This window comes from Cotesia typhae, unplaced genomic scaffold (genome assembly GCF_013202065.1).
Source record: "Cotesia typhae breed Kobodo isofemale line unplaced genomic scaffold, CoteBio_Ctyphae contig_119, whole genome shotgun sequence".
Taxonomy (NCBI): Eukaryota; Metazoa; Arthropoda; class Insecta; order Hymenoptera; family Braconidae; genus Cotesia; species Cotesia typhae.
In genome coordinates this window covers 1,471,378-1,499,306 of record NW_027423712.1, presented here as the reverse complement: position 1 = coordinate 1,499,306, position 27,929 = coordinate 1,471,378, and the positions used below count along the sequence as shown (strand labels likewise).

General features: G+C 31.5%; 1 protein-coding gene and 2 long non-coding RNA genes across 3 annotated transcripts; 2 read left to right on the top strand and 1 right to left on the bottom strand.

The window, feature by feature from the left end:
- Window positions 1-591: 591 nt before the first annotated feature.
- LOC141532073 (uncharacterized) lies at window positions 592-24,315 on the bottom strand. Its single transcript, XM_074250239.1, has 14 exons — window positions 24,203-24,315; window positions 23,359-23,546; window positions 23,224-23,283; window positions 22,834-22,972; window positions 22,420-22,745; window positions 20,817-21,195; window positions 20,215-20,648; window positions 12,863-13,094; window positions 12,537-12,556; window positions 9,624-9,847; window positions 9,410-9,537; window positions 8,531-8,746; window positions 3,240-3,439; window positions 592-833 (listed from the first exon to the last, which is right to left on the bottom strand). The coding sequence occupies exons 12-14, from the start codon at window positions 8,666-8,668 to the stop codon at window positions 779-781; spliced, it is 393 nt and encodes a 130-aa protein (XP_074106340.1). The 5' UTR covers window positions 8,669-8,746; window positions 9,410-9,537; window positions 9,624-9,847; window positions 12,537-12,556; window positions 12,863-13,094; window positions 20,215-20,648; window positions 20,817-21,195; window positions 22,420-22,745; window positions 22,834-22,972; window positions 23,224-23,283; window positions 23,359-23,546; window positions 24,203-24,315; the 3' UTR covers window positions 592-778.
- On the top strand, window positions 17,337-18,936 carry LOC141532081 (uncharacterized). The gene is made up of 3 exons (XR_012480024.1): window positions 17,337-17,566; window positions 17,772-17,969; window positions 18,034-18,936. It is a non-coding gene; the product is annotated as an uncharacterized LOC141532081 (long non-coding RNA).
- LOC141532087 (uncharacterized) lies at window positions 24,024-27,929 on the top strand. The gene is made up of 3 exons (XR_012480031.1): window positions 24,024-24,161; window positions 24,302-26,369; window positions 26,556-27,929. It is a non-coding gene; the product is annotated as an uncharacterized LOC141532087 (long non-coding RNA).

The following is a 27,929-nucleotide window of genomic DNA, read 5'->3' as shown; positions in this document are numbered from 1 at the left end:
ATATAATGTTACTCGACTTGGCCTGTAGTAAAAAGTTAATGCTACATTACTACAAGTTGGTATGTATTTTTGAGTAAACTGGCTACTTGTATGTTTATAAACTAAAATAAAAATTTCCCATATAATAATTTTGCGTAGTCTTGAGCAAGGAGCAAGGAGCGGCTGACAAATTATCATAATATAAATAATCTAGGTGGGCGCGCCACCCGCAGTGACTGCTCCGTCTTCTCTGCGAAATTTCGGCTGTGTATTTGGGAGGCCACTAATGTTATTCTCCGTATCTAAAAACTACTCATATTGTATAAACTTTCTAGTTATGCTAAGGACATACCTACACTACAACTCAACACAAGATATTACAATTCTAATTTCAATGACAAAAACCAACGGTTGGGAAAGTTTAAAGGTAAATAAAAAAAAAATACCTGATTATTCCAAATGATCCGTGACAAATTAATGTAGATTTCTTACCATTAGCATATTTACTTTGAAAAAAAAAAAAAAAAAAAAATAAATAAATAAATAAATAAATAAATAAACTAAGTTATGCGTAAAAAAAATTAATTTTAAGAAGAAATAACATATTTTCATTTCATTTAAAGTACATACATTGCAAGTAAATTCTTCGTACAGATTGTTATTTATTTTGTATTATGTGTATCATTTTGAGCAGTGTATCCGATGACACTAACGGCTGATGCAGTTCACCTCTAACCACCTTCTTTGGTTTCTGTTTTAGGATGAATGTTTCAAAAACATCAGTGATTAATTTACCGAGTTACTTGCTATTTTTACCGATTATTTCTTCTAATCCGTTGATCATACATTTTTTTCTAGAAAAATAAATATTTAAATTAATTATATTACATATTTTGAGTATATATAAATTATAATACACTGAAAAAAAAAAATTTATTATGAAAAAAATGAGTAATGTTGTAATAAGAAATTAATTTGTAGAAAATGTTTTAAAATTTTATTTTTTAACTGAAGAAATAAAAATTTTTTTCAAAATTTTGGGACAAAAATAGGACATTAAAGTTTGCAGTTATTATTTTGACAAAAAATTAGTTCCAAAAAATGATTTTTAAAATATTGGATTTTTAATTTTTTTAAATTTCTAAATGTCAATTTTTTTTTTGCCATAATTTATTTGTTAAAACAAATTCTAAAAATTTTTAAATATCTGCTAAATTTATTTTCATGACAAAATTTTTGGATGAAAATTTAGGAAAAAAAAAATTTTTTTGGATGAAAATTGACAAGTTGTCTATTTAAAAATATTTTTTTCTAAATAAAAAAAAATTTTTATTCCTTCAGCTAAAATATGCAATTATTTAAAATGAATTTCTTTTTTAAAAATTGGCCCATTTTTTAAAAATAAATTTTTTTATTTGAGTGTATAAATATATAATAATAGAGAATATATGTATTTAGTCGTCTGGCCGTTGATGAATTTTATTTAACCTAAAGACGACTGACGTCATTGGCGAGACAACTTGAACGTGCGTTCATACATCTATTAACCACTAGTTAAAGTTTGAGTCGAATATATATCGAGAGTGTACGTGAAATTTCTATACACATGAACAGAAGGCCCGAAGATAAAATAAAACTTAAACGTCGACGTACTAAGACTGAACGGGATGCGAGCGCAGGACAATTGGACTAAATTACGTACAAGCACGCGCCGCTTATACACAAGGGCTCTTCAAAAACCAATTGGTCCACTCGCTCATCTCATCTCGTTTCAACTCATCTCCGTATCTACTCGTGTTATGTACTACTAAATGACTTCGGTGTTGCTGTTTTTTAGGTGCGTTAAAATAACGAATCTCATCTGCCTAACACGCGATATTAAATAATAATAAATTTTATGTTCGGTTTCAGGTACAAGGTGAGACAGGATATGAGAAGAGTACTTTATATTAAAGAGCTTCCAGTCGTTAAATTAGTATTTAGGTACAATTAGTATTGTACACTGAACAAAAAAATTATCTTGAATCAAGAAAATAATTTTGAAGAGTTTCATTGTCTGGAATCAAAAATTAAATGAAAAAATTTTTAATTAAATAAAATTTACTTAAAGAAAGAAAAATTTCTTGCTTTAAAAATTTTTGGTTATTATTTACAAGTGGGGTTCACCCTATTTTTGGTCATATCTAGGAGACAAATTAACATTTTCAATTTTTTTTTATTTTGCTTGTTTTTACGGCGCTTTTATGATAAAAAAATATCGCAAAAGAAAAAAATAAAGATTTTGATAACTTTTTTGTCTTCACAAGTTGGAAAAAATTTTGGCTCTCATGTTTATGGATAAAATTTCTATTTTATCTTTTTTTGATGTTTTTGATATATATTTTTTTGAAAAGTACACAAAAAAAAGAATAATTATAAAAAAAAAGTTGAATATCACAACTTTCAAAAAAATTTATAAATTATTAAAATTGAGATGATTAACTTTTTTTTTAATTGTTCTTTTTAAAAAAAAAAATATATCAATAAAATGAAACAGAAATTTCGTTAAAAAAAAAAAATGAAAATTAAAATGGTAGTCTCCACTTGCAAATATTTACCATTAAATTTTTTTTTTTTTTAATTAAATTGGAATCAATTGAAATTTTAAGGTCTCATCAAAAATATTATTTTTTTTTGTTTTAACCAGTACTTTAAATTCAATCTAAAGTTGTTCAGGTAACTCACAACTCGTAGAATAAAATACTATATTCAATCATTTATTGCAGCGAGCTTTGAAACGAGCGCAGAGACGATCAGACGAAAGACTATAAAATGAACAGAAGAGAAATAAAAAAATAAAATAAATAAAAATAAAGAGAAACCAAGCAGAAGAAGTAAGAGAGAAAATTGACAACAAGATAAAATGACCGGCGGCTGAGTTTCAAATTATTGGACAACAGAATCGTGACTCTCGGTGTCGTTGTCGTTTTCGTACCAGTAATTTCTTCAATTCCATTTGTCACGAGCCTGCGGTTGTACGCTACTATTGTCAGCCGCAAAATGAAATTTTCCGAGGGCGTTGACGAAGTGTGCCTATATATTATTTTTTATCCCCGTCAATCCTCGCCAATCAGAGACTTTGAGTTATACCAACAAAGGAATGAAATATTAAATTTATAATAAATTTAACCGCAAAATTTTACAGAAGGAGTATGCTTAGTAAATAAATTTTTAAATTTACAAAAACAGGAGTCTAATAATCTAATCAAAATATTTTTTACCTGTCTGTAAATATAAGCGGGGGTGGTCCTTGTCCAGTTTTGAACAACAGACACTTTTCAATAAGATCTGCCAGGTACTGGATAGGATTGTCCGGCTCATCGATCAACAAATGGGAGATCAGGTAGTTGTTGAGCTCAAAAATTTTATGGCTGGTTAAATACTCATGGGCTTTATGTTTCGGGCAAACATTTTCCATTAGCTGCAATACCAAAAAAAAAAATAATAAAAGTAAGTATAAGTATAATTCAGAGAAGCTCATCATATTAACTGTTTTTTATTTTTATCCTAGTTCAGTGTTTATTTATTTATTTATTTATTCCCTTGTAAAAATTTTTCGGACTTTTCTCTGAAAAACTCTAAAAAAGACTTATCTTAAGTTCTAAAAGACTTCTAAAGACTTCTTCAGAGTTTTTGAGAGAAAAGTCCGAAAAATTTTCACCCGGATTGCTTTACAATAGATCCAACAGCCAAGGACAGTAATATGGTCACTTAAGACACTCATATACATTTGATGACATAGAGCCCTATTTAACATGAAATTTGAATTTTTTTTCAATAATTTCAATTCTTTTGTTTGTACAGTGAAAAAAAAAAAATTAAGTTGAATCAAGAGAAAATTCCTGAACTAAGAAAATAATTTTGAAGAGTTTCATTGTCTTGAATCGAGACTTTGATTGCGTGTCAAGCACCAGTGAATCTACGTCTGGTATTTTAAGAACGCGCTAATCTGTTAGACTGCAGTCGAATATAGACTGGAGTCTCTTCGTGGATTTTTGGCCGTAAATGACCGTTTCGTGTCCTAGTCCATTCAGTTCAAGCTGACTCAGAGGAACTGCACCAAAAAGACAACTTATAATAACAATAATAAATAATCTCAACAGAAAGATTCACAGCCCGAAAATACTACGTTGCCCGAGGCAATTTGCGGGGGCTGTGTACTAAAATCGCCTCTAAACGCTCTGAATTCCTGAAAAATTAGACTGATTCATCGGGCGTATAATGGCGGTGTGGTGAAACCATAAACCGAGCTCTAGAAGTCTAGACTCGTAGAGAGGATAATCGCGGGGGCGCCTGAGGCTTTAGCTCCAAGAAGAATTATAAAAAACTACCTTTAATTTACAATCCAGGATACTTTAATCCCTAAAAGTGTAAAGCGACCCGAAGACTAAGGATAAGATCTTGGACTGTCTTTTGGATTTAGCAGGACATCGTCTGGGACCCGAAAATTTTTTTATAAACTTTAAACTGGAGGCTTGATGCTCCCTAGAAGAGTTCAAAATTAATAAATGCCAAAAAGGCGTACACAGAAAAAAAGATTTACTTGAGCCAAGAAAATATTTTTCTTCCTAATTATTTTCTTGAGCGAAAAACAAATTTTTTTTTGACACAAGAAATTTCACTTATTTTAACAAAGTTAATTCTCATGCTTTAAGAAATACGTATCTTGATCCAAGAAAAGTTGTTTAAGTCAAGAAAATCTTCCTGTTTTGAGAAAATTCAGCCTCTTGCTCCAAAAAATTTAATTCTTCATAGAAGTAAATTTTCTTGTCTTGAGAAAATTTTTCTCTTGCTCCAAAAATTAAATATCTCGATAAAAGTAAATTTTCATTAATATTTTTAGTGATTAACATGTCAAATGAGAAGATCAAATAATATTGAATCATTTTTTTTTTTATTCAATATGATTAATTGCACGCCAAAATAATATAAAATGGGTATCAAATATTCAAGAGAAAAATTTTCTCAAGGTAAGAAAATTTTTTTCTCAGCTAAAATAGGTGGCGCTGCTTCCCTAAAGTATCTAAAAATCTTGATCAAATCTAAAAATTTATTGTATCAAGTATTTATGATAATTTGAATCAAGAAAAAATTACTTCCACCAAGAATAGAATTTCAAGAAAATTTTTACTTCGGCCAACACAATTTCGGTCTTCCTTCAGCCAAGAATTTTGTTCTCCAGTCAATAAATTTTTCTTTCTGTGTAGAAGAGCTCAAAATTAATAACGTCGTGTGATAAATGCTAAAAAGGCGTAAAAAAAAATTTTTTTACGCCCTTTTTTGCATTTATCACGCGATATGTTTGTGAAACTAGCGAATAGAAAGGAAGATTTGCTGGAATTTTCTCAAACAAAATACAAATAAGCCTTGAACCGAGGAAACGTTACACGGTCATAGACTCCCTGGTATGGATTGTACCGTAATGTCTCGTTTGGATTTTACATTACTATACACCAAGTACCGTGGGTACGTCTGCGTGCGTGGATCGTGGATCTGACAGACGTAAGACGTATCTAGCTGGTACAACCTCCTCCTTTAGAAGCCGTTCCAGCATAACGAGGCATACATACAACATACACCATACACCATACACCGACTAGGTACACTATGATTAACAGAAAAGCATTGGTACAAGCGGTATGTGCCTTTCATTATCCACCTAGTACCTGGTGAAGTAATGTTCCTGTCCCTGGAATAAGTTTCATGATCAATACCCAACCGGCGAGATTAAATGGATGAGAACAAACATTATACGAATAAACGGGGAGTTTAATTGAGGATCGATGAATCATTTCAATAGAATTCATTGACGCCCGCATGGAAATGACATATCAGATCAATGATAAATAAGGACCTCTGAAAATGAACCAGTCCGTGTGATGGCGAGGGAAAATGGCTAATACAAGAGAAGAGATGCCCTTAAAAACGCAAAGTCGAGGGTCATAAAAGTTCGCTGGAGGGGCTTTACTTTGGCCACGTGTCGTCCACGCGAGAGGGGCTACTCCCCCTGACACACTCGACAGGAGTCGGATATGACGCTCCTCGAGGATCGTGGGAATATTTCGATGTAATGGTAATGGTGCTCGCTAAATTTAAAGTTATGAGTTGTAGTTGTAGTTACTCTAGCGAAACTTTTTGATGTTCGCCTACTATGTCTACGATATCGTAAATACATTTGTAAAGACCGGATTTGATAACTCTTCAGGTTCTGCGAAAAAAAAAAAAAATTTAACTTGAATCAAGAGAAAAAATTTTGAACCAAAAAAATGATTTTGTAGAATTGCATTGTTTTGAATCAAGACAAAAAATTCTTGAATTAAAATTTTTTTATACCAAGAATAATTTCTTAGTTTAAGAATTTTTTTATTCAAATCAAGAAAAAGTTTTTCAAAATCATTTACTTGATTCAAATTAATTTTTTTTTTTTCGTGTATAAAAAATAATTAACAACACTTGATTATTTAAATAGGCCATTTAAGAAGTTACTTTTTTACAAAGTTAGTTTATTTATTTTAATATTTATATTATAATTAATTTTAATATTTATTTTATTTATTACAATATGAAGAAATCTAATATATATTTTAAAATAATTAATTTTTATTTTTCAACAGGTTATGGGCCAAGGCTTATTATCTTCGAAGTATATGGCGTTTAGTTCCTTTATTTTATCTAAAGAAGAAAGGAAAAAAATTTTTTCAACAAACAATTGGAGGGTAAGCCGAATTCTACATAGAAGAGGGTAAATATAATGATAATGATTATTGTTATTGTCATTATTATACTTCGCAACAGTGCGTATGAAAAGAGCTAAACTTATACATGTATGTATTAATTGAATAGGTTATGCACGCGATCTATGACGCCTGAAAGTCTGGGAGACGTGTGACTATGACGGAGTTTCTGTGGGAAACTTGGTAGCTTCATGTAGTTTTACGAGCAAAAATAAACACGAGGGGAAGGGCATGGAGGGTATGCGTTATATTCTACCGTCCTATGGCTCCTATGGCTCCTATGATTCCTTTGGCCCGGCAACCTACTTACCGGATAAATTAACATGTATATCGGGTAATAGGTAGTAGTGAGAAGCTTTCTTATTCTCGAATAAGTTGTTTATAGTCACACGGACGCTGATTAATGTGGTTATTACGGAATTAAGCGCCATGCTTGTACACGAAGACACTTGCGTGGGAGATTGTCAAAAAATTAAGTACTCATGCCAGCGAAGATGAAAAAACAAAAGAAGAAATGGAGTTTAGTCGGGGGTCTTTGATACCAAGCATCCTCCTACTTTTTTTTTGTTTAAGTGTCATAACTAAAGTATAAATATATAATTGGTAAAAAAAAAAAAAAAAAAATAAGCTGAAGGTGAAAAAAGTCAATGTATAGAACATTGACAAAAAAAATTGTAACTGTTGGCATTTTTTAAATCTTTACTTTAAAAATTTATATTTGCTCTAAAAATTTTTCTTCTATTCTATTATTTTTTAATATTTCTTCAATGTATTGTATTATATTAATACAATAATTTTCAAGGTTGTAGATCATTGGATTTATTAAAAAGTTGAGGGAGGAACACCACTGAATAATATACTGACATATATAAGAATAAGAATAAAAAAAGAACTAGCAACCTTGCAGTCACGGTGTGACTGCCGTGACTTGTGAATTATAAATAACTAAAATTTTGCTTTATTAAATAATGACTTTTGTTAAATTGCACTGTACTTTCTTAACTATTGACGTTTTTAAGGATATAAGCTCATCCCGATGTTAAGAGCTTTCATTTGAGTACCCACATGCATTTTCATATATACATATATATAATATATATAAATATATGAAAAATTGATGTGGGTACTCAAATGAAAAGTCTCGATGAGTGTAATGTCGGGGTGAGCTTATATCTTTAAAAATGTCATTAGTTGACAAAATAGCAATGTAAATTCTTAATTATTGACGTTTTTAAAAATATAAGCTCATCCCGATGTTACACTTATCAAGAGCTTTCATTTGAGTACCCACATGCATTTTCATATATATATATATATATAATATATATAAATATATGAAAAATTGATGTGGGTACTCAAATGAAAGCTCTTGATGAGTGTAATGTCGGAGTGAACTTGTATCTTTAAAAATGTCAATAGTCTAGAAGATATAAGGTCATTTCTTAATTATGTATCTAGAGATAGAGAATTTTCGAATGTAGCCTAAATATTTTATCATAATAAATTGACTATCGGTGAGAATGATATGAAACCTTGAAAAGGCACAAATCCAGGTCAAGACTTTTTCAACGATACCAAATTTAACCATAAAAACCCTTTTTATCATATAAATACACTGGCCACAAAATTTTTCTTATTCTCTTAATCATATAGATAACCATTATAAATTGTAACGAACAGCAGATGGAATATCATTGTAAAGATTCAAGCCACTGAAGAAATTTCCAGATGAGAGTCGTGTAAAGATAAAAGATTAAGAAGAGCGATACATGTATTACCTGAGGAGAATCGCAACCGCCGATCTGACTGTTCTCGCCTTTGGATAAGTTAGTATCCTCTCTAACTTCCTCGTAATTTCGAGTTTTTAGCGGTGCGTTTGATTTGTCTTTACTGCTACCAGCTTCCTGGCCACTCATTATGTTTATTTATCTTGTTCGCCGCCGAGGGTCGTGTCACCGCTCCGTTTTCTGTTGATCTTTTCAGCTCTGTCGCAACTATATTTGTGAAAAACAAAAGAGCAAACACCGATTAATAAAAAGCGCAATGCAACTGTTTTAATAAATCAACAGTAAATTCCTCAGCAGAGTTAAGTAAGTATGAAAAAAAATGGAAAGTCAATAATTATAATAATGCGTGAAATAAGTTTAAGGTATTTGAGTGACTTTTTTTGGATTTTTTTCCAGAGAAAGAGGTCCAGTTAGACAGAGCAGTGTCTCTCTAAGAGCCGAACCGGTCGATGATTCGTTTCTTCTGCTCTTTCCTCCATCTTCGGCGGATCAGTTGATGCCCAAAGAAACGCGCAATGCCAAGCACGGTGACCATTTTCCAAGAAACCCTGCCCGCAACCCCTTTTATGTGACCTTAAAAGGTCTGGTAGCTTCCTCGTGGACTGGATACTCTGAAGGTCTCGAGCCGTCTAGGGTATATGCGTATATTTCAATGCTTGCAAAAAATGTATACGCTCAACCGGTCGCTGCATAATCATCTACTTCATGTTTAACATTTTTTAAAATTAAGAAGAAATATAACTAATAATAAATTATCATGTTATATTTTTAACAAATATATGTTATATATTGATAAATTTTTCTCTTTTCATACGCACTGTTACGAAGTATAATAATGACAATAACAATAATCATTATCATTATATTTACCCTCTTCTATGTAGAATTCGGCTTACCCTCCAATTGTTTGTTGAAAAAATTTTTTTCCTTTCTTCTTTAGATAAAATAAAGGAACTAAACGCCATATACTTCGAAGATAATAAGCCTTGGCCCATAACCTGTTGAAAAATAAAAATTAATTATTTTAAAATATATATTAGATTTCTTAATATAACAAATAAAATATTTAAATAAATAAACTAACTTTATAAAAAAAATAAGTATGGTTTAAAAAATTTTAATTCAAGAATTTTTTCTCTTGATTCAAGACAATGAAATAGTACAAAATCATTTTCTTGGTTCAAAATTTTTTCTCTTGATTCAAGTTAAATTTTTTTTTTTTCGTAGAATCTGATGAGTTATCAAATCCGGCCTTTGAAAATGTATTTACGATCTCGTAGACATAGCAGGCGAAACATGGCCCATAACCTGTTGAAAAATAAAATCAATTATTTTAAAATATATATTAGATTTCTTCATATTGTAATAAATAAAATAAATATTAAAATTAATTATAATATAAATATTAAAATAAATAAACTAACTTTGTAAAAAAGTAACTTCTTAAATGGCCTATTTAAATAATCAAGTGTTGTTAATTATTTTTTATACACGAAAAAAAAAAATTAATTTGAATCAAGTAAATGATTTTGAAGAACTTTTTCTTGATTTGAATAAAAAAATTCTTAAACTAAGAAATTATTCTTGGTATAAAAAAATTTTAATTCAAGAATTTTTTGTCTTGATTAAACTCTTCACAATTATTTTCTTGGTTCAAAAATTAGCGTTTTGATTTAAATTAATTTTTTTGTCAGTGTAGTCTTTCTGAAAAGCTTAGAGCTGAAGCTGAAAGCTCAAGATGGTTGCTTGAGCAAGCAAATAATTGGAATTATTTTTTTCCAACGGACTTCACCAGGAGTAACTGGAGGAATAACATCAGCGATCGTAGAAGCTCCCAAGCCCAGAAATAAATGAATAAGAATGCAACGCATCCTAAGGACAGCGGTTGAATATATTTCTGTATTATATGTATATATGTGTAGTGTAGAGAAAAATAAGCAGAAGAAGAATACAAATAAGAAGAAGAAGAAGAAGAAGCGATCGAGATTCGAAAGCCGATGTGGCTGGTATACACAAGTTGAACCGATAAATCAGACGCGCGCGTGCGACACACCGAAGGTTACTTCTTTCCACCCATAGCAACAAAACTGTACATCGTCGATGTAGCAGCCCAAGATTGGTGGTGAGTCAACGTCCAACGCTCAACTCAAGATCAACTGGACAAAGAAATAGAAATAATAAATATTAATGGCCGATTGACAAAGAGTAAACGCCGCCTGGTATGTGTACTGGCTGCTTAAGCTTCCTTCAATCTGAATTAAATCTGAATCTACCATATAATATTTATACTGACTCTCTTCTCTCCGGCAGCTCAACTTGTATATGTAAGCTTTTATTTAATCGGTTTTATGGAAATTTAGTGCGTGGTTGGACACTACAATCCAAGATATTTATGTATTATATTATATTAAATATTATAAATTTCTACTCTACTCTAATAATATATAATACAATTTACTGATTACTGAGATCACCAGGACAGCTCAACCGGTTTATTAAACGGATTTGTCGTAAATTCACCAGGACATTTTATGGATTATTTTAATATTTTAATAAATATAATATAATACATTTATGGTTATTATTTAAGAGCGATGGATTCAAAATGCACTTATATATATTATTGGAGACTTGCAGCGTAACGTAAGAGTGAAGGCTATCGAGAAATTCGAGCCACAGCTAGAGGCGCTCTCAATTCTGGTTGACACCAATCGTAGTGACTGAATTCCACCAGAGAATTATTGTCCCCAGAGGCTTTGACGTTGCTCACGATTATCCGGAGACAGTGTCATTTTTAAAGTTGCTTTTTTATGACACTGAAATTAGCAGATATTTAACAATTTTAAATTTTTTAACTTCCCGCCAAAAAAAAAATTGAAAATTTTAAAAAATTCAGAAAGTCATTGGTTTCTATCGCGGTTGGCGCCATTCGAAAAGGCTTGACCAAACTTAGATTTTGAATACAGTTTGAATCGGTAAATTTTGAGAAATCTCAAAAAAACTACAAAAAAAATTTTTTCAAATGTGGTTTTTTTGGAATTTAAACGGCTCTACCGATCAATTCCAAAAACTAATAAGCTCTTAACATCGAAAAACCACGTCGATCGCTGCCAGCCCGATCAAAATCGGTTGATTAAATTACTTCGAAATTTCTAGTTCAATTAATTTGAACTTTTGAAATTCTTCATGAAGCTTAAAAAATTGCGTCGAATCCCGCCAACCGTGTGAAAATTGGTTCATTTATTTAAAAGTTATTGCGGTTTGAAAATTCAAAAAATTGTGTTTTATCAAGCTTTTATTAAATTTTTGAGCTTGGAGAGCTCAAAAACGTAAAGAGTGAAATTTTGAAAGCTTAAGAATAAGCGGGAAGTTGCAGGGATGGTCTTTAGGGTCAATTGTTTTCCTCATTTTTTTAATCAATAATTAAATTACAAGTAAAAAAAAAATTTTTATAAGCCAAATTTTTAAAAAATAATTTTTTTCAATAAAAAAATTATAAAAATTTTGAAATGTCAGCTAATTTAATTTTCATTGTTTTTTTTACTGGTTCATATTAGCGATCGTTAGGCTTATACTTAACTCCCGGGTTCGCATTGGGCAAATATATATATAAATATATTATTTTACAGATGTGTGAGATGTAATGGCGAGGGAGCACTTTTGTTTCTACCGTTACTTGGTGGATACGAGAACCCGGATCATTATCTTTATCAATCTTAGCCTGAACGTAAACGTTCACCAGTCCAACCATTCGTGACCATCTTTGGCCGCGGAGCTTACGGAAGAGCTCTCTCATCTGTATTTTAGAGCAAGACCGAGGAGATTAAGAAGACACATGTTAGTGTGTGAGCCAGAAGACTAGTCCTGCTAAAACAACCTTTTAAATTTATTTATTTAAATTAAAACGGACTTGTCTTCAGTGGTTTTTATTTTGGCCTCCACTCTTCACAACTCGGTGTCAGCCGAACAAGATACTTAACTTCCACGTGTCACTCACCTCATCTGGACGTTGTTAATCTGCAATCATACATATAATTACAACATATACTTAACAAGCAAATTTCTGTTTTTATCTAGAAATTTTTATGTTTTTATTTACATTAAATTTAAACGACCACACATCAGAAATAATATTAAGCAGGTTTTATCAGTCAAGTCTGATTATTTTTAATAAAAATAAGTGTAGAGTTTTAGTATCTTAACTTTATCTTTTGTGTATAATACCTAGACCAATGCTCTGCCCGTAGATTAAAATTCAAGTGCTCAACTAAAAGCCACCCTGTAGTTTACGGGTTTTTAATCTTAATCTCGATTAATACTTACACTCCACTTGCCTCGAGTTTACATTAGCTTCAGGGGCTAGTTTGGGCCATAATCTCCACTTTTCTATTTATACATCATTTCTACGGCCCCAGAGGACGTCTAAATGATTTGTTGCGTCGCTTTGTCCCCCAAAAAACGTCTTTATATTTTTTACAGAACGACATTGGCTGTCAAAATTTATAATCCTGAAAAATTGATGCTGGGTGGGTTTTTTCACACGTCAGCAGAGTATCTGGAAAATAACCTCAGAAGATTCATATTGTAAGTAAGAATAAGATTACTTCAATGACTCAATAGCTGTATAAGCGTTTAGGTTTACTTATTGTTAAAAAAAAAAAAACTTATAAAATAATATTTGTTATTTTTAGACTCGACTTTTGGTGAAGAAATCGCGGTAATTATTTACAAGTGGGGTCTCTATCATTTTAATTTTCATTTTTTTGAACGAAATTTTTTTTTTTTTAATTTTGGTGTATTTTTTTTTAAATACATAAAAAAATGAACGATTAAAAAAAAAAATTTAATTAACACAATTTTAACAAATTTAAAAAAAAATTATGATATTTCACTTTTTTTTTTAATTGTTCGTTTTTTTGTGTACTTTTTATGTACACCACTATAAATCCGCTTAAGAACAAGCAGAATAAAAAAAAAAAAATTTTAATTTTTTATCTAGGTATGGCCAAAAATACATCTGATCCTACTTGTAAATAATTACCGAAATAGCAGGTAGAAAATTTTTTATTTCGATGAAGATTAATTTAGCAGATATTTTATAATTTTTGTAACAAATAAATTATGGCAAAAAAAAATTGACATGTAGAAATTTAAAAAAATTACAAATGCAATTTTTTAACAATAATTTTTCGGAACAAATTAAAAAAAATTTTTTATTAATTCAATTACAATAAAAAAATGCTTCTAAAAATTTTCATTTGTAATTTTTATTAATTTTCACATGTGGAACTTTTTAATGAAATTTTTTTATAATAATTTAATTGCTATAAAATTCTAAAAAAATTTTTAATATCTGTCAACTTCAGTGTCGTATTCTGAACCCGTAAAAAAAAAAATATCAGCCGAATCTGTCGAAATGTTGTTTAATTCTGGAACTACCTTAATGTAATTTTATTTCGGTATAAGTGAAACCTGATTCGATAAATTAAAAAATTTTTAAATATTTTTGATTTGTATCAACTCTTGTTGTTAATTTAAATGCATTGACTTGTTTATTTAACGTCATATCAATCGGAGTTACAAGTGAGAGTAACCAGAAGAATTTTATAAACAGTATACCCAAGGAGATCGTAAAAGACGGGAGTACAAGGCGCCAATCTACGTAATGTTATGATGGGAGTTTGCGCTTCAAGAGGTACTAGTACCAGATAAGAGGTAAATGTTTTATTTTAGAGCCGCTTACCCAGAACGTGACCAACCTAAAAATTGTTTTGTTATTTCTTCTCATTTGTTCTTCTCCGGCAGATACGACTTTTGTTACCCAGTACCAGGATTTAAATTGTCGGAGCAGAGTTTCTGCGGTTGTCTGGTGGAAGAAGAATCCAAGGATTAGCGACGGTATGGCTCTGTTTTAACTACTTACACTTAAACTCCAAGGGATTTTGACGAGCAGTCGGATAAAAGTTTTATGACGTGGTTTTTTTAAATTCTTTTCCATTTGGCCGTTGATGCTGGTGTTCATTCATTCATCCGGTGTTTTATTCGCGCAATATGGGTACACATATATAAATATATAAATACAAGCATCATCATTCTTGTTCACCCGCTTTCTCATCCGGCGTTCTGTGACTTTCTTGCGTCACACATCAAGCTAATGTGCGTTCCCATCCAAAGCAAGCCAACGGACTTTTATTTCTCTCTCTCTCTCTCTCTCTCTCTCTCTCTCTCTCTCTCTCTCTCTCTCTCTTTAAGACTTTCTTGGTCTCTTTCCCTTTAACTCATCCAGCTTTTAAAGTAGCATTTAATAAGACGTGAATCGTTATTCGGATCTTTCGATCCAGAGTTACTGTCAAGGATCTACGGGGATCGAGCGTCTGTCGACGTCTTCTGGGGCGATGCGATACTTTGATAAGAAAATTGGACACTCGGAGGCATTCGGCGTGGACTTCACCATCAACAGCTTAAAACAGTAACGGTAAACGTGTTATTTACCCATTACACGACAAGGCTCATGATCACCAACATCAGGACCAATAAGAGAAGTCGAGCAAAAAGTTACACGGCGAAAAAAACATTGGGATTTTTCCTATTTTTCCAATGTTAACATGGGAATTTTTTTTCTTTATTAACATGATAGAAATATTCATGTGACATAGGAAAAATTCATTTATCACTAAAATTTATGTAACTTAATTTAATAATTATAAATTTACATAACAATTTTCTCATTCCAGCCATTTCAGATAATTTAAAAGTAAAACAGTGATATACAGTCGGTTTGTAATAAAAAATTCGAAGAAATTTTTTTCAAATTTTGCTTTACATTTCGATAAAATTAAAAATCCAGCAAATTATGGACGGTGTGGCTTAAATTGCCATAACTTTTTCAAAAATTGACTGATCGGGACGTTTTTGTTTATTAAATGTTCTTTTTGGGAAAAAATTGTGGCGGTCATGCAACATTAAAATTACTTAAAATTTAGTTAAAATTAAAATTATTTTGTCAGATATTTAGGCTACAGTTAAGATTTGAAATTGTAAAATATAGTAAATTCAATAGAATAATTTAGTTTAAAATTTACAGTTGTAATAAAATTAAGTTGTAAATATTTGTACACTTAAGATCCGTAGCCTTTTCTCTCCGGCTTATGGGTTTTTCCCATAAAAAAATTATTCAAACTTATCTTCATCGTTATTTTTTAGATTTTCCAAAAAAACTCCGAATTTCTCGATAATAGTCATTTTTAATTTCTTTTTCCTTTCTTTCATATGAAATTTTGAAATATCCTGAAAATTTCAGAATGATGTTTTTTCGATTGAAAAAAAAAAAAATTTTTTTTTTCATGTCCCAAATGAATTTTTCCTATGTCACATGGATATTTCTATCATGTTAATAAAAAAAAAAACTCCTATGTTACCCTTGGAAAAAATTCCTATGTTAACATTGTAATAATAGTGAAAATCCGTATTTTTTGTTCGCCGTGCGAGGAAAAAAAAAAAAACATTTAAAAATATTATCGTTTATGCTTCTGTTAAGTTGAGAACAGAGTTTCACCTCCTAGAATCTTAACCACATACTCGCACACGTGTTCGCTTCGGTTCTGATTCTAAGATGCCGGACCTATGTGGTACTTTTTTGCCAGCAATGTCATTCTTGGGATACTCTTTCGCCTCTTCTGTTCTGTTTGTTCTCCCTTCTAGAGGAGACTAGACATAGTGTTTTTGTCGTTCTGCAAGTAACATCCAGCTACTATGCTACCAACACGACACAGTTAAGTCTACTCACTTAAATCCAGCTGGTAAATGCTGCGATTAGAATCTCTGACACAGATAATGTTATTTTTACAGCTTTTTATCGAGTAACACAATACTTAAATGTATATAATCCTAGTACATACCATATACTACTCTGTATAAGTAATCCTCATTGGCATTTCCTCGATGTCAAGACATCGGTATCCACGACACGTCTCCTTGTAATTTTTATACCATTACACCCATGTACTGCTCTGAAAAACAATATATACTAAAAAATTATGGGCTTCCGAGTGAAACGAGTCTCGATCTTACAACTCGCTGGCCATAAATGTTGTCGTCCGGTTCGCCGGTCATCTTCTGAGAGTATTATAATTTTTTATTTTATTTTTTGCTATCATCACAATCATTTAGAGATTACGAATATTTCTACTGGCAGATTCGCACACCCTCCGGAAAGACTCAACCTCTGCTGCATCTTTTAGTAAATATATAATAAGTTTGATGAAGCTATATTTATACAGGTTGGGCAAACGCCGACGTCGAGAGCTTAATGATTAGGGACAGAGTGCTAATGGCTCGCTCACAACATTTCTTTGTTCAGTCATTGCTGGTATCTATTTTGTATACACTTAGTTCTCTGCCAGTTCACGTTAATGTCTGTAAATATTTAATTCAAAAATTTATCATGGTTATAAAATACTACTAATATTTTGCTTGGAAATTAAAAATTTTTGTAGTAAACATAAAAAATACTGCCATGCAACAACACGCGACTATTTTTTAGGTTATATCTGTGCGTAATAATTAATAATTTAATGCTAAAGCCAAGGTTTTTAATTTTTTAATTATCAAATAGAATTAAATAATATTTTTTAAAAATATTGCACCTACAATTTTTCAAGTTTTTTTGAAAATCATGATTTTTTTTGTAATATTTAGTTTTTTTCATAAAAAAAATTCTAAAAATTTTTAAACGCCGGCTAACTTAATTTTCATACAATTAATTATAATATAAGCCGTGGTCGCTAGTGTTCTTAATTTGTGTCCCGCTCCTTTATATTTATCCAAATTTCAACACAATAAATAAATAAATACTTTTATTAATTAATAAATAAATGTTTCATTTAATTATTAATTAATAAAGAAATTTGGATAAATATTTCATTTCGGCTTTCGAAATTCGAATGGCCCTTTTTTCTTGACTGTGAAATCGAGGAAGGGACTCTAGAACAAATTTATGGCCATTATGAGGTTGAATTCCCGAGGAGGGTAAGTTTATACATTGATATTTTGTTAATTTTTATTATTTAATTTTTAAACATTTTTTTAATTTTTAAAATTTTTTATATTATTTTTTTAATTTTATTTTAAAAATTTTTTATTCTATTTTTTTAATTTATTTAAAAAATTTATTTTATTTTTTTAATTTATTTAAAAAATTTTTTATTTTTTATTTTATTCTTTATCTTTATAGGAACCTCGTTTTGAAATGAATAGATACGAGCAGGCCAAAAAATTTGAACCTGAATTGGCGAGATTTGGTTTAATGATTCTTAATAAGTGGCTATCTAATTTACTTAAATCTGTTTTAAACTGAACATAATGTTTGAAATGATAATTCACAGAATAAATAATTAATATGACAGACAATATTTGCATTGACATATAAAAGGTAAAATTTGAATTTTTTATTTCTCAAAATTTCCCAAAATAATTATTAAATTATTTTCTAAAAGAAAATAGGTGTACTCTTGTGTGGTTTTGCACAGTTCTGCGGATTAGCTAGTATACATTATATTTTTTTACATAAATGTAAAAAAGAGATGTTGATTGATTCGACAGTAAGGTACTGATAAACAAAAATTTCGCCGAGGGTAACGTGATCCTAAAGCAAAGGTGAATATAAAGGTAGTGTATTATATTTATTATATTTATTATATGATGTATTTGGTCCGTTCATATCCGATGCAGTAACACGAGACTTGACGGCAGTTAGCTCCGCTCGACTAATTTGTGAAATTTAATCAACCACGTCAGCCTGTATACGTCGGTTTGTATTTTATTTATGGTTTGCCGTTCAGTTGATCGACGAACTCGATATGCCACGTGCGTGGGGTGCTTCCTATTTCGCGGTAGCCTTTATTTTAGTCAACACATTCTATTAGAACAGGTTTAAAAGTTTCCATTTACATTCACAGCTCTTATTTCAGATTCGCTGATAGTGTACTTGTGGAATATATAATATTCATGGCGCCGTCGTCAGCGTAATTTTTGTAATTTTGTAATTGTATTGAGTAGTAAGCACATACAATTGTCACGTACAAGCTAATGATTGATGGGAATGCTGATGACTGTAATGAGCAGCCGAGCGTGTAAACTCTGGTGACATATGAGGAAGAGCTCGTTCCGGGTGGTGACTCCATCGTAATTGGTAATTAGATGCTAATGTTCGGTGCAACGATCTCACTGGACGTTTCAATCTGATCAAGAAAATAGTATTAAACACACTGAAGTTCATTTTGCTGTAAAATTATTTGAATTTTTTCATTTAAAGTAAGTTAAATTGTAAAAAGAGTTACATTTATTAATTCTAAATTTTTTTTCATCCATCATTAATTTTTTCTCACTTAAAAATTTTAAGTACAATAATTAATCATTCTATCTATAGTTAAATAGTTTGATAAGTATCCAATTTTTATTTGATGAATTTAATTAAATTTTTTTTTTATATATTATAAAAATAACATTAATGTAAATGAAAATTAATTTAGCAGATATTTTATAATTTTAAAATTTTTTTCCGTGAATTTATTTCCAGTTTCTCGGAGCATAAAATATGAAAAAATCCTGATGTAGGTGTTAAAAAAATAAAGATAGAATTTGAAGCTTCTAACAAGCTTCAAACTGTACTTGCAATTTATAAATGACGTAGTTCTGAATTACAGTTCAAGTTGATGGTAATGGCAATGATCCAGACCTAGAATGTGCGTGAATGCTCGGATCTGAATAAAAAAAAGTATTACAAGAGCAGAAAGTCAGCTCTTCTACTTGGTTATCAGAGAATCTTGAACGTGACTGTCTGATTCAACTGCCCCCGCATATCCATATATAATAAACTCCAGTACAAGCACGGGGCACATCTGGTTGGTTCTTATATTATATGTACACATGATATAAGAGCAAGAGGCTCACCTATAACTTAGAAACCGGTGGAGCTATTCGAGAAGAAGCTGGCTTTACTCTCTCATATTACTTAGCATACTCGAGCAGAGTAAAGATAGAAGCAGTAACCCAGGAGTAACCTGGACTATCCGACTACTGGTAACATAATCAGAATTATAATAAATATAAAATCCTCTTGCGGGTTGTTAGTTTTAGTGTGTAGCTATTACGTGGGTTTTCGACGAATCCAGAGATATTAAAGTTTAATATATTTTTTGTCAGATAAACGAGGTCTGGTGAGTGGAGAGGAAGCCTAAAAAACGTTATGTATGAGATGGAGTAGTCAAAAAAGAGTATAAGAGTATAGTATCTGAGACAACAACATGGTATTAAGAAAAATATGGCCTTATGTCAGACGTTAAAGAGTCACTCTTTAGATAGGAGTAGAGTGAGCTTTTTGTATACATTGGAGGCGGCATAAATCCATATCTTTATGTCGATTCTCCAACCGAGAGTAGATCTCTCCAAGTCGAGAGGAGAGAGGTGTACACACACTATACGCTAATGGATTGTGGATGCGTTAAGACTTTGGCTGAAGAAATAAAAAAAAAAAATAAGGTAGGATAGTAGTACTGGAGAGACCAAGACACTCCAAAAGGAGTCCTGCATAAATTTAATGTCTGAGACCAGAACCAGCGCATATACACCACATATACGACCACTGAGGTTGGCATAAACAATGGGGTTGTACGTACCTCACATACAATGGGCTCAACTGGTTGTAGAGCTCTAGAAAATACTTTGGCTGTTATATTACATATTCTTTAGCGAGCTCGCGATCAAGTTCGGTCATGGCCGCGCCTTTACTTGCTGCTATCAAGTATTAACTGCTTGCTCTCTTTCTCTTATCCAACCAAGCTCATACTCATACTTTTAGTATCAATGTATGTATGTATTATATACATAATAACAGTCCGGGGTTTTGCTCTCCTTTTTGCCCTGTATTCAGCAATACAATGGTCTCTTGTGTGTCCTGTTAGCTGGCCGCGCCCACGCGGACACTCAAGCCCGCGGTGATTCACCCGAATCCTCCACATTATATCCAGCGCTGGTTGCATTTGTCTGCTGGTGCATTGCTCGGTTTTATTTAACCGAATTATTTTTATTGGCTTTCTTGGAATATTACTCACTGCAATAATAATTACATTAATAATAATAAAACTTGAGATATTTATCCAAGATTGCATAACTGGAGCTAACTCCAGTGAAAGTTTATCAAGGAATGAAATAGAAAACAGTCGTCCAGGATATTATACCAATGGACCCATTTATCAAATTTTTATTTACTGGCACTCACTTGTAAAGCTTGAGATAAATTATTGCTATTATTTATCTTTTTAATCCGCTGGATTATATTTCTTGCCGCTGAAGAACTAAACGCAATTCTCCAGTGACTACCCCTCTGTATTATAATTGAACCGGTTTTGTCTCTTTACTTTACTTCGCTGGTGGATTTTCATTTGAGCACTCATAATATAATTTCTTATATATATTATTACAGTGGTATGAGTTTACGCTCTGCTCGAGCGGGCTTTTACCGCGATCTTGACACGTATTTAATGCTTAAGTGACTTATTTATAAACCAGCAGAACCACCAATTATTCGAGTATTTATATTATTTTATTCACCCCACCAATCATGGGTTATAGAGTTGTGTAATTTATGAATTATTCATCTGTAATTAGAAAAAAATTACTCATTTCAACAATAATAATTTCATTTATTATTATCATTATTCAATTATATTATTTTTATAAGTAGTTAATGAGAAGTTTCAATTTTAGAAAATTTAATAAGAAAAATTATCACCATGGTCAGAATTTTTTTCTTAATTTAAAAATAACAATTATTAAAAAATAATTAAATAAAAAAATAAAAAAATAATTTAATAAAAAAACAAAAAAATTTTTTAAATAAAAGTTGTCAAAAATGTAATTTTATAAAAAAAATTTTCTTTTATAATTTTTTCTTAAAATCAATGAGAAAGCCGCAAATTACAGTGAAAATTTTAGTCATATAAAAAAATTTTTTGTAAAAACTTAAATTTTCCAAAATTTTTTTTATAAAACAAAAACAAAATTTCTATTTAAAATTCTTGCACTATAAAAAAAATAAATATTTAAAAATTACAGATATTATCATGAACTACTCCCACCGTAGTGATCTTCAGCAGTAATTAGCGCTGAGAGTACTTAAGTGACACGCCCTGGTACGTAATGCCGATTATTTAGCATATTATATATCTTTATCTGTATCAGTATGGATCTACATAAAGTACAACTGAATAAATTAACAGTAAGGATCAAGTTGAGAGGGAAGAAACAACAGTTGGTTGGCATTAGGGCGATCGAGTTGCATTGCTCTGGAGATAAGGTAACTTTCACAGTGGAAATTCACAGTGACCATGGCTGTTATATTCCTGGAATTGCTTTTCTGGACGTGTGGTGCCACTCTGTACACTAATATAGCAGGAGGACAGGAGGCGTAGGAGGACGAGGACGTGTTGCTCGAGAATCAAGAAAAGGAATAAACGCTCACGCTTGGCCAGAGTAGAGGGTGAGGCGGACGACAACTTAAGACGAGTCGACGCAAACGAGAGTCCGGTTTTATTCAGATAAACTAAACCCAGCACAGTTAAGTCAAAGGAAGGACTTTACTGACTTGTACCATTAGGGAACGATAATAACAATGATATGGAGCTGAAAAATATAAAATAAAAAAAAATAAAAAAGACCAAACCCGAAAACCTTTTTGAGCACGAGCGAGCATTATTATTGTCCTCTGCCTCCATATACCAGAAATAAAATCTCGTATGGCGTATGGTATATGTATTCCGTCGCCGCGAGATCGCCCGGGAGCACAGTTAAGTATAAAGAAGAGAGAAGAGAGAGGATTTTACCTTTACTCCGTACGATTTTTAACGATCGTCCTCGAAACGAGCCTCTACGTCATGCATAATGCAGAAGATGCCGAGAATAAGTCCCCAGGGACCTTTCCGTACCCAAAAGAGCGTATATTTTTTATTTCTTGCCCTTTTTTTAATTTTCGGCAACTGACATCTTATCTTGAACTTAAACAACAGTAAAATGAATGACGCATCAGCTTCATCCTCTGGAGGACGAAATTCTATCCTTGTTATATTAATATTATTATCTTGCCATGAAGAATTCTCCATAGTTATGGTTATTCTGGTGGCACGGCTGTCCCCCTGCTGGCTGGGTACTCCTTGAAAAAAGAACCAACAAATATTAAGTATTAAGTATTAAGTATTAAATGAAGAAATAAATAAATAAAGGTTTTGTATTAACTTTACTTGAGGTTGAGTTGGTGCCATGGGGTCGACGAAAGTGCCAAGTCATTTGATTATGCAAACCAGCCAGTTCGATGACCATCAGCTTTAATTTCTTCATCGCATGGTTGGATTGTCAGTTTAAAATATTTTTAACGCGTCACTGGGTGAGTAAAGATAAATACAAATATTAATTGTAAACAACGTTGTAAGTTGTATATAACTGTTAATTTAATTTGTTTATTTGGAGATCTGACGGGAGATAAATTCGTTATTCATCACCATGAAGAAAGACGAAAAAAAATTAACTTGAAATAATTTTTTGAAGAACTTCTTCTTGATTTTAATAAAAAAATTCTTAAACTAAAAAATTTTTCTCGATTCAAATTAATTTTAATTCAAAAATTTTCTTACTTAATTTTTTATAAGTTAGTTTTTTTTTTTTTCTGTGTATCACATAGGACCAGATAAGACCTGTTAACATAAATATTTAAGTGACTTTAAATACATTGTTTAATTCTAGCAAAAAATACAAAACAACATACTTACAACACATGTGAAATGCGATTATTATTCAGCAAAGTCGATGGATAACTTCTTGAAGCCGGTTTATCTGTCGCTTCGATACGCACACGAGCCACAATCGGTCATGCACGAGCTGTATAGATCCTCAGGGAAGAGAATGCTCTGACAAGCTTTTTCTTCTTGTTACAACTTTTATTTATTCCTTTTTCGTACTTTCCTTATATATATTATTTATCAGTAATTATATATTATAAAGTCACATTTTTTTGTTTTTAATGAAAGCGGTAAAAACTTTTTATTTACAATTAATTTCATTAAAAAATTATTTTATCATTTTCAAATTAATGATATTAAAGTTATCCAACGTTTTGATTTTTTTTTTAATTTATTAAATTAGAACCAAAAAATATTTTTTAAAAATTGCTCTTATAATTTTTCAAGTTTTTTTCAAATGAAAATTTTTTTCATTTATTTGTAATAATTTTTTCAATGAAAAAAAATTTTTTAAATTGTCGGCTAACTTAATTTTCATTCAAATGAATATTTAATTGTTAAAAAATTTTTTTTTAAAACAGAAAATCACCAAAGTAGGTGAAGATATGATTAGTATTTAATGTCACCGTCTATATTTATTTGGAACTTAATATTTATTTATTTTAAGTATTTTTCATAGAGGAAACATTTAAAGGTTGAGTCATTTTATTTAAGCGAATGACGAACCAAGATAGTTGAAGTCAGAACTAAAGCTAAAGAAAACAAGCCAAGATAAGGCCTGAACAGGATATATTAGGGCAACTCTCGAGACAGATATACAGCGTGTGTAAAAAGTAAGAACAAATAAAGATAGAGTAAAGTTGTTTGATTTTACCTTTGGTATTTATACTTTGAATCATAAATTACTATCAATTGCTCACACCTGCGTGCTTTAATCTAATCTCGGTAATATACTTTTTTATCTGTTTTACAGAGATGACGTTGAGCTGGTCTGTATGATGCATCAAGGAGCTGCCTTGAAAATATCCTGGCTCTACTCTTCTATTCCAACTCCAATTCCAATATAAGCAAGTTAAGAAGATGGCCTCTCCAGCCTACAACATATATGTGGATAAATAATAAGCATATAAAATATATAAAATAAAAAATGATGCTCGTTGATGCTGGAGGGCACTCGCGTGCTCAACCATGACTACGCTCTAGTGTAGCGTGAGCCTGAAAAGTTCACTGTAAACACTTTATTCCAGCACAAGTACCACAGCTAAGGTGAAGCTGACCGGTCTACGGTTTCTGGTCTCTGCAATGTGCTCGTTGTAAATTTAACCCGGGGGTAAAAGATCTCTCAAGAGAATATATAATGGTCTATACAATAATGGTTTTAGTTGCGTATTAAATTCAATGGGTTATCTTGTGGTGAATAGCGCTCGGGAAGAAAACGCCCGGAGAAAGATCTGACCATGTACGTGGTGAAAGTCCCCAGCCTCTACTACATATATACATATATAATATTCTAATACGAAAATCGGCTTTTCTTTGTAACACTAGAACCATTCAATTTAATGGTAAGAATAAGTGTTATCGTTTTTAATTATCTTCAGCCATTGTCAATGTTTCGTAATAATTTTCAAATAGTGAGTATCATTGCAATACAATTAATAAAGCTAAAAAAAAATTTCTTGACATATATCAAACTTTAAATCAATAATAATGCAATTAAAAACATGTTAACAGCATTATTAGACGCTTGAAAAAATTTACAAGCCTTAGAATTAATATTACAAGTCAACTATTTCTTCAAAAGAATAAAACAACCCCATAAAAACATATGTAGTTAATAAACATTGTCAGTGAAGATATAAGTCGCATCTAGAAGCGACAACACCTAATATAAAATAATAATTTAAAAGGATAAAGTATTGCACCGGATGAGGTGAGATGTTGTCATGTATACTGGTGTGTCATGTGCCAAGACGACTGATGAATTACAAATCAACTGTCAAGCGGTCTTGGTTCTTTGCACACACATAACATTTACACACCTGCTTTATACCTAAAAAATATAATATTAATGCATATTATTCTTGTTTAAGATTTTTTATCCTGAAAATGTCGCAGTCGTGATTTAGGTGACCAGAGACACGATTGATAGCGGATAAAAATATATACACATATATAAATCCAAGTGTTTACGTCATCGAGGCCGCCAAGTTTACTTGCACGTTTTATTTCACGGTGTTCCAGTTGAGCGATCGTAGCTTGGCTTGCATAAACGATAATGATTCGTGCTCTCTCTCCCTCATTTTCTCCAGAGTCTTATATCTGTCTTGTGTTATGTTGTTTTACGCGAGATGTGATATGGGAGTGGCTGTATCTACGTACATGAACATACTCCGGTCTCTGGTCGGCATCGCCCACAAATGTACATGTAAATTTACTTCTATCGAGATCATGGACTCACAAGGCGACTGTAAAATAGTCTAAGTATAAATTTAAATAATAATTTTAAATAAATTTATCCCTGATTAGCATTTTCAACGATTTAACTGATGATTCGTAGCCCAGATGCTTCTATGGGTTTACGACAACATTGATTTACTTCTTTTCAACCAGCAAATTTCAGAGGGACCATAATTAGGCCAGAGATAGCTAATAATGTCAGGAGGCTCAGGCTGGTCTAGAAACAAAACAGTTAGAAATAAAAATAAAAATAATAACCAAAGGGCCAGAAGATTTTTCGAGTGAATACATGTCTTCTCATCCTTCACTTACAGATCTAGAATAAAGAATAAGCCCAGGAAGAAACCTGTTCGCCACTCGCCAGGGTGTGCAAGCGAGAGATAAAAAAAGAACAGTAAACCGTGGACAGTGGTGAGCCTGGGGCAAACCCGTGCTGCATATGATTACTAACAGCCAGGACCTATCTGAATCTACCCACAACACGGCATTATCGTCCTGTAATCTAAATCTCGTATTGCTGGTCAGGATGTCAATACAAGAGATTAAATATTTATTGACTTGCCGCTATACACTTGAATTAATTGGTATGACTGAAATTTAATTCGTCTCCTGAAACAATTAAAATTCAATTTTAATACACAGAAATAAAATTTACTTGAATCAAAAAAAATTTTTTTGTTCAAAATTATTTACTTGATTCAAGTTAATTAGTTTTTTTCCACTTATTTCTTCTTTAAGTAAATTAAAAAAAATTAAATACTATTTTTTAGGAAAATAAAAAAATATTTAATAGTACCTGGATTGAATTGGATTGGATCAGATAAACGAAATAAAGAAGAATAAGTTAAATTATTATACATGCAAAGGCAGAAAGTATCGGAGGTTGATTGGGTCGCCCAGCCTTGGGATTAATGGTAGTACCTGTCTGGACCTTGAGGGCGTAGGTGTGTCTTGGAGGGTTTATTTTCTGGTCGCTCCCCTTTCTCTGGACCGCTTTCTTCAGCGAACCTTGTAGTATATTGCGCCAATATACCGCCAAATCACAAAGGAACCCCACCAACAGCCAACCGTCCTCCCGAATCTCATTTTCTGTCTCTGTCTTGAAACCCATTTGGATCTCAGGTTTCGCCTTTTTTATAATCTTTGCGACGGATCATCAGATGGCTTGCTTCCTTAATCTCCCTAGACTGCTAAGTATTATATGGTATAGCACTGGTACTCTATATATAGTATGTATGTGTATACTGGTTGGATGACATTTCAAAAAATAACCGCAGCACCACATAACTCATCTTAATCGGAGTAAAATGTCAAGAGTGTAGAAACACTAGCTTATAATAACCAAAACTAACAAAAAATATTAGGCTCGAATATCATGTCTGGGGGTCAACATATCAAATGTTAAATGTAACCAAATGGGCTGAGCTTACTCTTATTTATTACCCCAGTTTGGAGGTGAACCAGCGACATTGGTTAATGTCCCCAGGATCCAAAAAAGAGACTAATTTTATTTTTTAGTCGATAAGCCCCTATTGCTTCAGTGGCAGATATAAATGGTTTAGTTTGACCGTTTACTGAGAAACTAAATTACCGGTAGTTTATTTATCAAACTGCTGCGGGTAGAGGTGAAGGTGAAGATGGAGGAGAGCCACCCCTGTTGTGATCTGGAAAAAAAAAATTTTATTTATAATTTGTGTCGTAGTCTATTTCTTTAGTTCAACGATTCATCTAAGTTATAAATTATAATTATACTCTTTACGACATCTGAATGAAGTTAATTAAGTTTCACAATAATTAATCAAGCCCGTAGAATATAGTTATCAGTAAAGTGATAATAAAGAATTAATTAAATTTGTGGATAAATATAAATATCAAGATGGTACTCTGCGATTAGAGTACAGTGGTTGACAGAAAAATTTTTTAGAGTGGAAAAATACTCCCACATCATATTTAAAATTGTAATAGTGAATTATCAGAGATGCAGACAATTAATAGGATTTATTGGGTCTTTATCAGGCATCTGAAAAAATGAAATATATTAATAACCATACAATACAAAACATTAATATAGTTGCCCTACTTACCATAACATAAAATGTTTCAGTTTAAAAATTCAGTTTAAAAAGTCCATGACCGAAATAAAA

Bases quoted from the DNA above. Each gene is read 5' to 3' on its own strand.
- LOC141532073 (XM_074250239.1), bottom strand. From the start codon at position 8,668: ATGAGTGGCCAGGAAGCTGGTAGCAGTAAAGACAAATCAAACGCACCG. The intron at 3,440-8,530 runs GTAATACATGTA...TTGGTATTGCAG, and splicing joins GCGGTTGCGATTCTCCTCAG to CTAATGGAAAATGTTTGCCC. The intron at 834-3,239 runs GTAAAAAATATT...TTATTTTTCTAG, and splicing joins CCGCTTATATTTACAGACAG to AAAAAAATGTATGATCAACG.